This window comes from Anthonomus grandis, chromosome 17 (assembly GCF_022605725.1).
Source record: "Anthonomus grandis grandis chromosome 17, icAntGran1.3, whole genome shotgun sequence".
In the NCBI taxonomy this organism is placed as follows: Eukaryota; Metazoa; Arthropoda; class Insecta; order Coleoptera; family Curculionidae; genus Anthonomus; species Anthonomus grandis.
The window spans coordinates 5,381,372-5,394,883 of NC_065562.1; the positions used below are offsets into that span (position 1 = coordinate 5,381,372).

The window sequence follows — 13,512 nt, forward strand, 5'->3', positions numbered from 1 at the left end:
ACATAACTTTAGGCCTGTTATAAATTTATATAGCTTACAAAACAGGCTAAAACCTGTTCATGTGATTAGCAAAAAAAAACAAATCAAAATAGAGTCATTGGTCCAATTTATGATACTGATTTCCTATTTTGAACCGTAAGTTCCCTAAATTGGACCATGTCTACGTTTTTTTATTTTTAATGAAAAAACGTTTATTAAACTATTAAAATACAGTACAAAACTAAATGTAATTCTGAGATTAATTTACTAATATACATATAAGCCAATATTTTATATTGGGTATATAAAAGAAAAAAATCAGTCATTGTCAGACTCGCAGTTTATACATTCACAGAACTCAGTATTGCAAGTGGTGCACTTTAAGTGTGCCCACTTCTTGCACAAAACACAGCGTATCCACTCTTCCCCTGGACCAGATTGCAAAATTGGAGATAGGCAAACGAGGCAAAGGCACTCTTCGTCTTCCGATTCACTTGATGACTTTTGCGGCAAACGGCGTTTTCCCTTATCAGATTTAGATGCAGAGGACTGTCCCTTGGTCGGCTTTGAAGAAGAAAATACCTTTTTAACGGTTTGAGGAGGTGCCACTTTCTTATGTTGTTTTTCTTCAAGGGCATCCTAGTAGGGGCTACTAATTATTATTGTCGTAGAACTGGAAGCACCTGTGCGCGATTGTCGCTTTAAAATTGGTAGAGGAGATATTTCAGAAATGGATTTTCTTTTTTGAGGCGATGGCTTGGAGCATGCGAGCTCTACCGATATATCTGAGGATGTGAAGGCATGTCGGGATAGGCTGTTGTTGTTAGTAGAAGTACTCTGGGACATTTCGTTTATTGAGAGGTAATGTTGTCTTTTGGCGCATTTGTAGGCTCGATGTTTACATTGGAAAGGCAAACGAAATCACTGTCATCAAACACATTTTGATCTAAAGGCCATATGCCGCATTTCGCAAATCCGCTTATAGCATTTCCCACTGATGCAGCTTTTGCATATGCTTCTCCCAGTAATCTTGATACCTGAAATTGTGTAATATTTTGGGTAGGGTGCGCACGAAGCCATTTATCTGCTGCTTGATTGTAATATGAACTAAGGGGCTTAAAGAATGAGACGTCACAGGGTTGCAACCTGTGGGTAGTGTGTGCTGGTAGTGACAACATGATGATTCCATTATCCGTTGCTAAAGTTATGGCTTCTAAATTTTTTGTATGGGTGGTATGTCCATCCATTATCAAAAATACTTTCTTATTTTTACATGGCTTCGCAAAATTGATGAAATGCCTTAGCCATTTTGCGAATAATTCACTCGTTATCCAGCCCGATTCTGAGCAAGCAAATTCTGTTTCTGGAGGTGCGCCTTCTTTGAGTTCATCTTTGAATCTTATTCGCTTGAATATAAGCATCGGTGGGACGTACATACCAGCAGCATTAATGCAGCAAACACATGTCGTGTTTACTCCACGTTCTCCGCTTGTAAGAGATCATATTTGATGCTAACCCTTCTGTCCAATTATTTGTTGCGATCTCTGGACTGTAGAAAGGCCGGTCTCATCGACATTATATATCTCCGACGGACCAAACTTATGTTTATCATAAAGAGCAGTGAGGCAATTAAAAACAGCTTTTTCATTGCTGAACCCTACAGCCCTCGCCGATGAAGTTGCCTCCGGCTGGCGAAGCGATAGCTCTTTGTGTCTAGACATAAAACAATAATACCACTTTTTGCCCGCTCGTCCATTTTTAAACCTGTGCGGAATTCCATTCGCTTCGGCGACATTGTATGCGAGTTTCCTTAAATCACTACGAGTGATTCCAAACAGACTTCTCTCAAGCTCTAGAACATGCTTTACTATCTCTTCCTTAATTTCTGGTGGAAGATCTGCGGCTCGTCCAAATTTTTTTTCACTTCCATGACCATGTTTGTTTTTGTCGTCAATTCTGCGTTTTAAAGTTGCCTTCGGTATTTTATACCTTCTAGCTATTTCGTTTAAACCTATACCTCCATTTTGATAGGCAATTAAGGCTTGTTTCATATTTTCCTCGTTCCATTTTCTATATTTTCCACGTTGTGACATATTTACCTTGAAGAAAAAAAAAGTTGCTTAATTTGGACCGGTCCAAAATAAGAATTATTAAGTAGTTCAATTTAGGATACTATAACTTCACTTTAAAATAGTCGTTTTTAAAACGGTTTTGATGTAAAAAACAGGTAAACTATTAGGCGAAATAATAGGTGACAACATGTTTAAAATGTATACTTAGGCAGATGACAAAGTTACTCACCAGTAAAAAAATAAAGCCCTAAGAAGCTAACAGCAAAATTACATCAGCCAGCACGAAAACATAACACATGTTTTTTCCCGAATTATCCGAACTGTACAGATCTCTTCTTTCGGCCTGCGGCTAGCAAATATATAAGCTATATCTACCGGCCAACAAATGGCGCCGGGCACAGTTTTTATTCGAATAAAGGCGATGGTCCAATTTAAGAGCCGGTCCAAAATAGGGATCTCTCCCCTACATCTTACGCTTCTTGAGAAAATATTTTTTATATTTTAATCGATTAATGTTTCTATTATTATTTCTTATATAGGCTCCGAGGGGCAAAATAAATTACGCAGAAACGCAACCTTCATTGAATGCAGAGCGGATAGCACCAGTTGTCTCTGACGATCTTAAGAAAAAGATACAAGCTGCCATAAGGACTAAGGAAAATAAGGGAAAGAGGCCAATTAAGAAAGAAGTAGCCGAACTAGAGGTAAGTTGATTTTTGATCATTTATAAAACAAGAGCTTATATTTTACACGACCGTCCATTTAACTTGACAAAAAGCTTAATATATGGAAAACAGTGCATTTTAGAAGAAGAAGTTATGAATAAAAATGACGTGGTGTTACGGAGGAAAGAAGGTGGTGAAATTTATTTTTAATCTAACACAATTTTTTTAGAACAGTTCAAGTTTAACTTCATTATAAACATATATTTTTTCTTATAAAACTTTGTTGTACGGAAAAAAGTAACTTTTATTCGAAACATTATTCCATTTGAGCCTTTTTCTAAAAGAGAATTTCAACCTTTTATTGAATAACGGAGACGCTGTACAGGGTGTTTCATTAAGCGTGGATCGCGGCTATATCTAACACCTCCTTAAGAACTAAGGCCTCTGGGCTAAAATAAAAATTGTCGTGACGTCATCACATGTAGGCTGGTTGAAAATGCCATAAGGCATGGTTACACAGACTTATTAAGACTACGGGCCACTCGAGCAAATCATGAACTGATGGCGGGCTTCTGGAGGCCGGCAGGTAAAGGTAAATAAAGACAATAAAGAATTGATAATAATTTATTAAAATTGAAAAAGAATTTCTTAATTTGAACCGTGGCACTGCACTACAATCTTTTTTACATTTTGCTCAAATTTACTTGTAGCAAGACGTAAAACTGCTTCCATAGTTTCATTTGCAAGGTGGTTTCGATTTTTTGTTTTATTATTATTTAGTATTGAAAAAGTTTGTTTACATATATAGGTAGAACCAAATAAGCTGCAACATTTCAGAGCGTTTATGCGCAACTCTTTGTACATATTTTTATCAATGCAGCGGTAAAAGTTCAGCAAGTCTCGTTCGTTGAATTTGTTGCGTAAATCTTGGCCGTTTTGATATCGATAATTTCTAACTGCATTGACTCGGGCGCATTTTCAACTAAAATTGTGAAAGGATGGCTGAATATGTCCAACAGAGGTTTTACTTTTTTAAACTCCGAAAATCTGTTTTGAGCAGATTGAATCAAAATATCTAGCTTTTTCTACATAACTGAAATTAATCGCAGTTTTGTTGAATTTTTCAGCCATTTTCTTATAATTCGGAAAATGATTGTAATTTCCAGAATTCGGTTGTGATCTGAAAAGTGTCAGTTTGCATTGAAAAGATGATACATGAGCATAGAGCTGGGATATCAGTTAATTTTTGCCTTGAAGCCGTGTTTTCAAGACATTCAAATGATTTGTTATGTCAACTAAAAAACACTCACAGCCAAATCACACAACCATTTAGAATTTTTAAGTTCCGGAACATCCCTTTGCTTTTCCGCCATCAGAAATATTCCAATTTCTTCTATTAAATTTAGAAATCGTTCCAATGTCAATCCGACTTAGCCACCTTACTTTTATATAATACAGTAAATCTCCGCATTCGCTTTCGATCTAATCAAGGAATTGTTTGAATTGTCTGTGATTGAGTCCTCGTGATTTTATGAAATTTACAGTCAAAACTACCACTTTTATGACATTTTGAAATTTAATTTTTTTAGAACAGAGGGCTTCTTGGTTTATAATGCAGTGAAACTGCATGAGATCTTCAGCGTTTATATTTTTTTCTTGCAGATGCTTTTTTAACAAAGTAACTAGCCCGGAATTGACACCAATCATCAAAGGAGCACCGTCAATCGCAACTCCCCATAACTTTGATAAGTCCAAATCAGTTTTTGAATACTCATCCAAAAGTACATTGAGTATATCAACTCCTTTGGTTTGACCTTTCAATGAATACATTCCTAATAACTCTTCTAATACTTCAAAATCTTGAGTAACAACTCATATGAATATGGGAAATTCAGCTGTGGAACTAATATCAGTGGATTCGTCGAGTGCTAATGAAAAAAATTCAATGTTCTTAGTTTTTTCAATTGTTCCGCAATATTACCTGACAAAGACATAATTCGTCTTTGGATAGTCATACGATTCAGTTGAATTTTCTCAAACTTTTTGCTGCTTCTGGGAACATTTTCTTAGCGGCATTTTCTAGGCATTCTTTTACAAAACTTGGTAAACGAAGGATGCTGCGTTTCATAGTGCCTTTTTACATTATATTCCTTTGCAATCGTAACAGAATTCTTGCAAATTAAACAAGCGACTTTGTTATTCGAACATACAAAGAAGTGTTTCTCAGTCCAAATTTCTTGAAACTGCCGATTTTCATCATTAACCTTACGTTTTTTACTAGGTCCTGGCTTCTCCATGTTGCGTTCTAATTTTGGAGGAATTAACACAGCACCTAAAAACAATTACAGTAGCTACTTAAATTACCCATCCTTTTTTAATTTATCAAAAATAATTGATTAAATAGTATTCCTCAGAAATTGTAATATTTTAATACAGATTTTACATCTGAAATAATGACGTAGTTATTACACTTAAAATATATAATAAAAAAAAATTGTAATTTATTTGTTTTATTTTAATATTTGGCCAACATGAAAGCTAAATTTTATTAAATAGGTAAAGAAACACTTATTAATAACAGAGTTTTAATTACGATTTCACAATTTAATTATACAGGCACTTGACGGGTTAACACTGCAACAGGATATGTACGTTGAGAGATGAGATTTGATGAGACCGTGACTTTGTGTTTTTACCTTTGTTTTGATATCTACGTTGGTTGTGGATCAAAATATATGACACCGGCTAGTCGAGTTAAAATATACACTAGACCTAGTGCCTTCCCAAAACACTATTCAACTGCACTTATTCTCAATCACTTATTACTTCGCTTTGTATTTTCGCCCTTATTTCTTTCTGTTGACACTTCACTCAAATTAAAACCGAACTGTCCGTCGCGGTCGCTGCGGTTAGCGTGGCTTTTATACCGCGCATACGATTCTGGAAGCTTCGTGTATCTACCTACGCGAGCAATCGGGACTTCGGGACTATTGCTATATCGCGCCAGAAAATTCTTGATTTCTCTACTATTTTGAACTTTATATAAAGGCGGCAAGCGATGTTACTTGACTTTGCATTTTTGAGCGCTAGATTCAGAACCTATCTAGAATAGCGCGCGCGCGAGATTCAAATTACTTTTCGAACAATTTTTTTTTGTTTTATCTGGGTTAGAATTCAATATTTTTCGAATGTACGAGAGTATTATTTTTGTTGTCGGCGGGTCACCAGTATTCGACCGGCGGGCCACGGTCTGTGCATCCATGCCATAAAAGATCTGAAGAGAGTATTTAGCAGTAACTCTGCGAAATATTGATATGCTATCGCGGCGAGACGTACGTTAACTCTAGTTGGGCGACTGTGTTTTGTGATGATGCGCTCACTCAGATCACCACGTGTTTTAATTTTCATTGTTTATAAACAGTTCATTATTCGCCAGTTCGCGTTCGGTTCCTTTTCGGTTTGAAAATAAAAAAATACCAGTTTTAATCAATTTTCGGTCGTTTCTGTGTGATCGTGTTGTTGTAAAGGCACCCTGTTAATATGGGTTTAAGTGTTGTGCACCAGGATGTCGCGGAAATTATGATAACGGACTAAAACTTCACGTTTTTAGTTTCCCCAAAAACGCCGAGTTAAAACAAAAATGACCGCGAGATGATTTAGTGAGAAATAAAAACACAAAACTTTGTATATTTCATTTGTATGGATAAATTTCAAGCAGGATCCTGTTACAGGTAGGATTATTTCAGTCACTTTGAAAAAACCTAGCTTGAAGGAAATTGCCATACCAACTATTTTTCCAAATTGCCTTATTTACTGTTCAAAAAGTCTATTATTTGGTAGAAGTAGAGATGAAAAATCTAAGCAACTAGAATTTTTTAAACCATCAGAGGAAAGTAAGAAAGATTACCTTGCTTTCAAAAAGGCCAGTTGTTTTGAGATTTTTGAGGAATGTATAAAAGTATTCAAAAATGTTCCTATTAAAGAAGGATGGTTTTTAATAAAGGATTGTCACAGAATTTCCGAAAACACTATTGAAAATTTGACATTGTTTAAGCTAAAATATACACCGGCCCCTATAATAACATGGGCAATTATTATAGATTCAAATTTAAAGCTAGAGTCATTTTCATATGGCCAATCTGTTTGTGTATTAATTTATAATTTAAAATCACCAATAAATACTTTGAGTCAACTAGAAAGCATCATAGACACAATTGATAACACAATGATGGCATTCCCTTTGAGATAATAATCTGACCACTGAGTTTCCAACAACTACTACTAGTGGTGACACCGAAGATGACACATTGCTTTCCCAACCTGATTCATATCAATTTGAATCCGAAAACAAAAAAATTTTAATATTTGTTACTAATATTTTTTTAAATCTTAAAGGTTCGGTTGATTTTACAGATACTCTAAGATTTGTTTCAGAACAATTATTTGACTTTGCTTAATGCTTCAAAAGAAAGGTATAGGTATTCACCCAGTACAATTGTCTGGTGCTCTATTTTATTTACTATTAGCCCTCATTCATACAAATATTTAAGAAATCATGCTCCTATTACTTCACCACAACCTGACACTATCAAATCTATCTGTAATAAATTTTTGATGAAAATTTAGAATTTTCGTCAAAAGTAAACGAAAGAAAGAAAGAAAGAAAGAAAGAAAAAGTGCTATATTACGTAAGACAAAACAAAATCTTGTGTACAAGCATCCTAAAAACTAAAAAATTCCAAATTCACTTTAAATTTCAAACAAACATAACCTCTAAAACATTTTACCATAAAATGTACACACATTACCAAAATTAATTATAACAAAACAGATTGAAAAAATTAAAAAAAAGCATCTTTTTGATAAATTTGATTAAAAAATAAGTAAAGGGGGGAAAATCGTTAACCTGGCAAGTCATATGACCAGTGTTAAAGGCAGGTTTAGGACATTTATGAATAAGAGTAGCTGTTTCTAAGATAAAAAGAGTTAGAATTTTTTGAGATATAAAGAGAGGTTTACAAGAATCTCTCAACCCAGCGGAACATAGGTATCTAACTTCCTTTTTTTGAATCACAAAAATTATGTTTAATAATCCCTTGTTGCATAAACCCCAAAAAGGCAAGCCATAACGAAGATGGGACTCAATAAGAGAAAAGTACGCTGAACGTGCAACTACCCCTCCCAGCTCATGCCCCGCCATTCTTACTGCAAAGCATCCAGAGGATAATTTTGATGCAAGATTTAGGATATGATCTTCGAAGCGAAGGGGACCATCAATGGTAATACCAAGGAACTTACAGCTTTCTTTGTATTGCAAGGGGGAGTTTTCACTAAACATAAGGCCCTGAACGTCACACTTAAATCCCATAATAAAGGTTTTGCCTACATTAAATACAAGCCTGTTTGCAGCACACCACTCCGAAAAAATCTTAAGATCCTTAAAAACCTGGGCTCTAACATTATCAGAATCTCTATGATTCCATAAAATGGTGGTATCATCAGCAAACTAAACCACTTTGCCCTGCAGTTTTAATGAACCCAAATCATTTACATAGAGCAAAAATAATAGTGGTCTTAACACTGAACCCTGAGGTATTCCAGTTTTAAGGGATCTGGAGTTAGATAAACATCCAGATACTGTAACTCTTTGGGTACGATTAGACAGATAGGATTCTAGCCATTGCAATGCCACACCTTTAAAGCCATAATTATTGAGCTTAGACAGCAGTATTCCATGATCTACACAATCAAATGCCTCGGATAAATCGCAAAACACTGCCGCCGCGGACTCTCCAGAATTTAAGGACACATAGACACTCTCCAAAAAGCCGAAAACAGCGTCATGAGTCCCTTTTCCCGCTTGAAATCCAAACTGATTTGCAAATAGAATGCAATTATGTTGCAAAAAAGACAAAATTCTGATTTTTGCAAGTTTTTCAACTATTTTGGAGAGGGTAGATAATATAGAAATTGGACAGAAATTACAAGGCTCACTCAAATCTTCACCCTTATAAAGAGGGATAACCACTGCCTCTTTCAAACATGCTGGAAAGATGCCATTATGAAGAATTGTTTATGGCAGAAGGTAAGGCATTCAATGCTGAGTCAGGCAAAAGGAGTAGTAATTTTGATGATATTCCATCAGCTCCAGCTAATTTATGGTTTTTTAAGCTTTTAATTGCATCTTCAACAGTAAGGCTAACAGGATAAAAGAAAAAAGAATTTTGAGCTGACACTTGTTGAATATAATGCAAAAGATCAATATTAGTATTCACATCTGTGAGTAATAAATAAGGAATATTACAGTATAGTTCAGTTCAGAGATCTATTAGAATCTTTGATGTACCGCAAATAGTCCGTGTGCCGGTGTTGCATTTATTGTCACATGACATGCATCTTTAAACCGCAAAATTTTATGTGGAAAGAGTCATAAAGTATTATTCTAAGCGATATTTAATCATTTCATTAAATAAATAAATGTTTTAAGCATTTTTTAAAGAATTTATACATTTGATTCGTAAAATGTGACTGCATGTGCCCACGTACTATTTTGTTAAACGCCTGACCTTGGTCACAGCCACTCAAGCGTGAAAAGTTGCACAGGTCCGGCCTTAAAATTTATTTGTATTTAAAACTTTATTATTCGGGATTTTTTGGTTTAGTTTTATTAAGTTAGAAATTCAGGATAGTTGATAGCAAGATAATATTTAATTTAAATATAAGATTTAAGTACGTTAAATGAGTTTAACCAAAAATTTTAATTTCATAAGTTTAGTTTTTAACGCCATCAGTCCCTTATAACAAGTCAAGTCTCTTTTCTTTGCAATATGTCAAGTTGGAATAATGTATTGACTACTGTTAACCCATTGCATAGCTTTCATCAAATAGTATTAAACAATTTTAACACTGCTTTTCCTGTTGTCAATATTAAGAAACGAAATAGAAAACTATTAAAGTAAGTTACTACGTAACTAAAGTTATTGCCTACTTTAGCCAAGATAGTGGAACGGCTCGTTAAGGGGAGGATGGTTTCATTTTCAAATAGATTTGGCGTATTGAGTCTTCAGCAGTTTGGCTTTCGTGAGTCTGTGAGCACAAATGATGCTATCTTTAGCTTTCTAGAGCACCTGTACAACCGACTGAATGTTGGTGAAGTTGCAGCAGCGGTATTCTGTGACTTGTCCAAGGCATTTGACTGCATGAGTCACAGAGTGCTGCTGATGAAACTGGAGCTCTATGGTTTCAGGGGAACTGCCCTTGAGTGGTTTCGTTCCTACTTATCAAATCGTGTCCAGGCTGTCAACTTTAATGGTGGTATGTCTAAGGAACTTAATATAAATGCGGGTGTTCCGCAAGGATCAGTACTTGGTCTTTTAATTTTTCTTATTTATGTGAACGATCTGCCACAACTGCAGGTAACTGGTGTGCCGATGATACCACCATCCTCTAGCACGACTCTGATGTTTCTCAAATCGAGGCCAATATACGTGCAAATTTGTTAAAAATTAAAGACTGGTGTGATGCAAATTTTTTGACATTTAATGTTTCCAAAACAAATATCCTTAAATGTAATACAAATGATATATGTTTAAATAATGAAGCCATCAACATGCCACCGTTCAGTAAGTTTTTGGGTCTTTCCATAGACAAGTTCCTTAGATTTGAAGACCATATTGTGAATGTATGTAGAAAAGTCTCATCAGGCTGCTACGCCCTAAGGGTTATGGCCACCAGTCTTAATTTCTCCATCGCCAGATCTGCATACTTCGCGATTATCGAGTGGCACCTTCGATATGGAATTTGCTTTTGGGGTTTATGTTCAAATTCACTTTTTAGTTCAGTGTTTGTACTCCAAAAAGGGGCCATTAGATATCTATATAGGGCCAAGCCTCGTGATTCATGTCGCCCGCTTTTTGTAAGTCATAATATTTTAACCCTGTGTTGTATTTTTATTTTGGAAACAGTTTGCTTAGTTTTTAGAAAATATAAACAGGAACTCCACTTAGGAAGCCACTATAATACGCGACAAAACTATTTGTTGAGGCTACCCATTCCTCATTTTGAACTTGTCCGTAGCTCTATCATATATGGAGGTAGAAAGCTGTTTAATAAACTTCCACTAGAAATAAGACAACTTAAGACTGAAAAAAGCCTACGTACAAGGAAGAAAATATTTCTTGCTAGTAAAGCGTACTAAACTATGTAGCAACTAAACTATGATGAATTTTTAATGATTAGCATTTAAGTATTTTTCAAAGTTTTACTATATAATTTTATTTTATTTTAAATTAGTTTCTCGTTTTTATTCCTTTAATGTACAGTCTATTGGCTTTATCTACAACTTCTATGTTTATATTGACAATAAAGCATTTTTGAGTTTAATGAGAGAGTAGGTGACAAATTTCTTAGGCCCATTTATTCTGTGGATTAAGGCATTAAATAGTTACTTTTTGACACAAAAGTGTAAAATGTTTTGGTTTGTCTTCAAATTTTATATATTTCCTTTTTTTGGGAATTGAGATTTATTTTTACATGGTGGTGATTATTAATGGGGATTGTGGCTGCCATATTCAATGCCCTTTATTATAGTTTTTTTTTAATTAATACATATTATGATATATTATTATAATAATATACTCATGAAAATCCCCCATCTCTATATTTAGTACCAACTTCTTTTGATAAAAAGTAATTATGTAGTCAGAAAATTGGAAGTATATTTTTTTAAATAAACTTTTACATTAAAAATCATCTGGCTGTCTATACTTTATGCCTTTAAAAGACACAAGTTTTACTTATAAAAAAAACACACCTTACATCCCTAACGTATTTATTAATTTGTTTGCCTCGTATTTAGTTATTATGCATATTAGGAGAGATTAGATAAAAATTAACAAAAATAAATGCTTATACTAAAAACTAAAAATCTTATACAAAACACTACATTTTAAGTAGGTATACTGGATAATAAAACTACAGTGAGGATACTAAATACTTTTATAAATTTAACCACTCTTTTGAATCTGGCCCAAAAAATTAATACAAATTTTGTAAATTCTGTTTTTTTGCCATTGTTCTTTAGCAGTTTCTTCCATTAAGGAAGTTTCTCTGTTGCCGCCATGGATTCCAACTTCATCTCGCACATCAGCATATGGATTCTAAAGCATTACATTATATATACTTTATTGTGTCGCTGAAGGACAAACAGGGGCAGTAAGCTGAAAAAAACAAAACTTTAAACTTGTTTAATTAATAAAAATAGGATTTTCTTACTATGGCAAAAAAGGGACTTTTTTCCAGAGAATGGAGGAAGAAGCAGTCTTCATTGTGTTGCTGAAGGACAACAGGGGTAGTAAGCTGTAAAAAACAAAATTTTAGATTTGTTTTCTTATTAAAAACAGTGTTTTTCTTACCATAGCAAAACAGGATTTTTCCCAGAGAATGGTGGAAGAAGCAGTCTTTATTGTATCACTGAAGGACAACAGGGGCAGTAAGCTGTAAAAAACAAAATTTTAAACTTGTTTTCTTACTATGGCAAAAAAGAGACTTTTTCCCCAGAGAATGGAAATTATACATCAATCATAAATGTATCATATCATGTTTCGGCTAAATAATATATGGATCTTTCTTCCTCCCAAATTTTTTTAATTTTCCTCAAATATTCTATACACCTCCTGACAATTCCATTACAGCAGCTCTTTTGTTAACCATCTTAAGCTTAAATCCAAGTTTTATCAGGGATCTCCGCAAGGTTGAGACTGAGAAATGTTTGTCCCTTGCCGATAAGGTGTCTATATGGTCAGAACATCATTGTTTTTGTATTTAGAATACACACCTTTCCTTAGCAATTTGGCAATATCCATGTCAAGTCCCTTTGATTGTCCTGCATCTTTCCCTTTTATTCTGTGTTTAATCCTTTTTTACAGGCATATTGTACTATAGGGAACCCCTGTTAAAAACGCTATTTTTTGCAAAGCACTACAATCATTTGTGAACTGAGTATCATTCCTTAGATTGTTATAGATATTTAGATAAATTTGTTCTTTTAAAACTACTCGATTTCCTCTGTAGCTTCTACTTCCCTTGCTTCTTTTTGCTTCCTCAATACTAGAAAATGAACTATCAGAACTATGTAAGTCTAAATCACTGCCCAGATCACTCTTATTGTTTTTATCACAAATGTTATTGTCTTTCTTGTACACCCACGGTCTTCATAAGCCCGCACACACTTTCCTCTTCATTTGCCAAATTTTCCTGCCTATTTTTCCAGGGTCGAAACATTTTAAGGTCTTTAGGTATAATACCAAAACAAATCCACAAACACAAATAAAAAAACACTGTTCCTCACAGTAAAAACTGCAAAAAATTTACAGGAATACAGGCCAAATTCTAAATTCTTTACTTTCATAAACGTGTAAAAAGCATAACCGGCAAAACACATCAAATAATAACCTCACATGGCCCCCCTCCCAACTATTAAAGCTGATAAACCCATCCAACAACTATTTTAAAGGCGATAGACCCATCCGTAAAGATCTCTTTAAAAACACGACGAAAATAATACAAAAACGGTCCAAAAATTTATTTGGGTACGGCCCCGTAATTCTTAAATTCAGTGGGATAGAGAGAGATACACAATCACTTGCACAGCCTAAGGTAGGAACCGCCAGAACGCAGGTGTTTTATCTTTGTTTAATAGACTGGCTAAAAAGAGGTGACAAGTCTGTGAGTGCTGGAAGTGTTTAAAATATTTTGTAAGATGCTTGGATTTTAGTCCGCGGTCCATTTTTTGATAT

At 34.5% G+C, this 13,512-nt stretch overlaps 1 protein-coding gene across 3 annotated transcripts in view; it reads left to right on the top strand.

The window, feature by feature from the left end:
• The window catches only part of LOC126746342 (DNA topoisomerase 2), a 229,390-nt gene that overhangs the window by 181,937 nt on the left and 33,941 nt on the right, over nucleotides 1–13,512 (top strand). For all 3 annotated transcript variants that reach the window (XM_050454561.1, XM_050454562.1, XM_050454563.1), the window contains exon 18: nucleotides 2,591–2,755. In XM_050454561.1, the coding sequence (XP_050310518.1) occupies nucleotides 2,591–2,755 (165 nt within the window). The remainder of the gene's footprint in view (nucleotides 1–2,590; nucleotides 2,756–13,512) is intronic.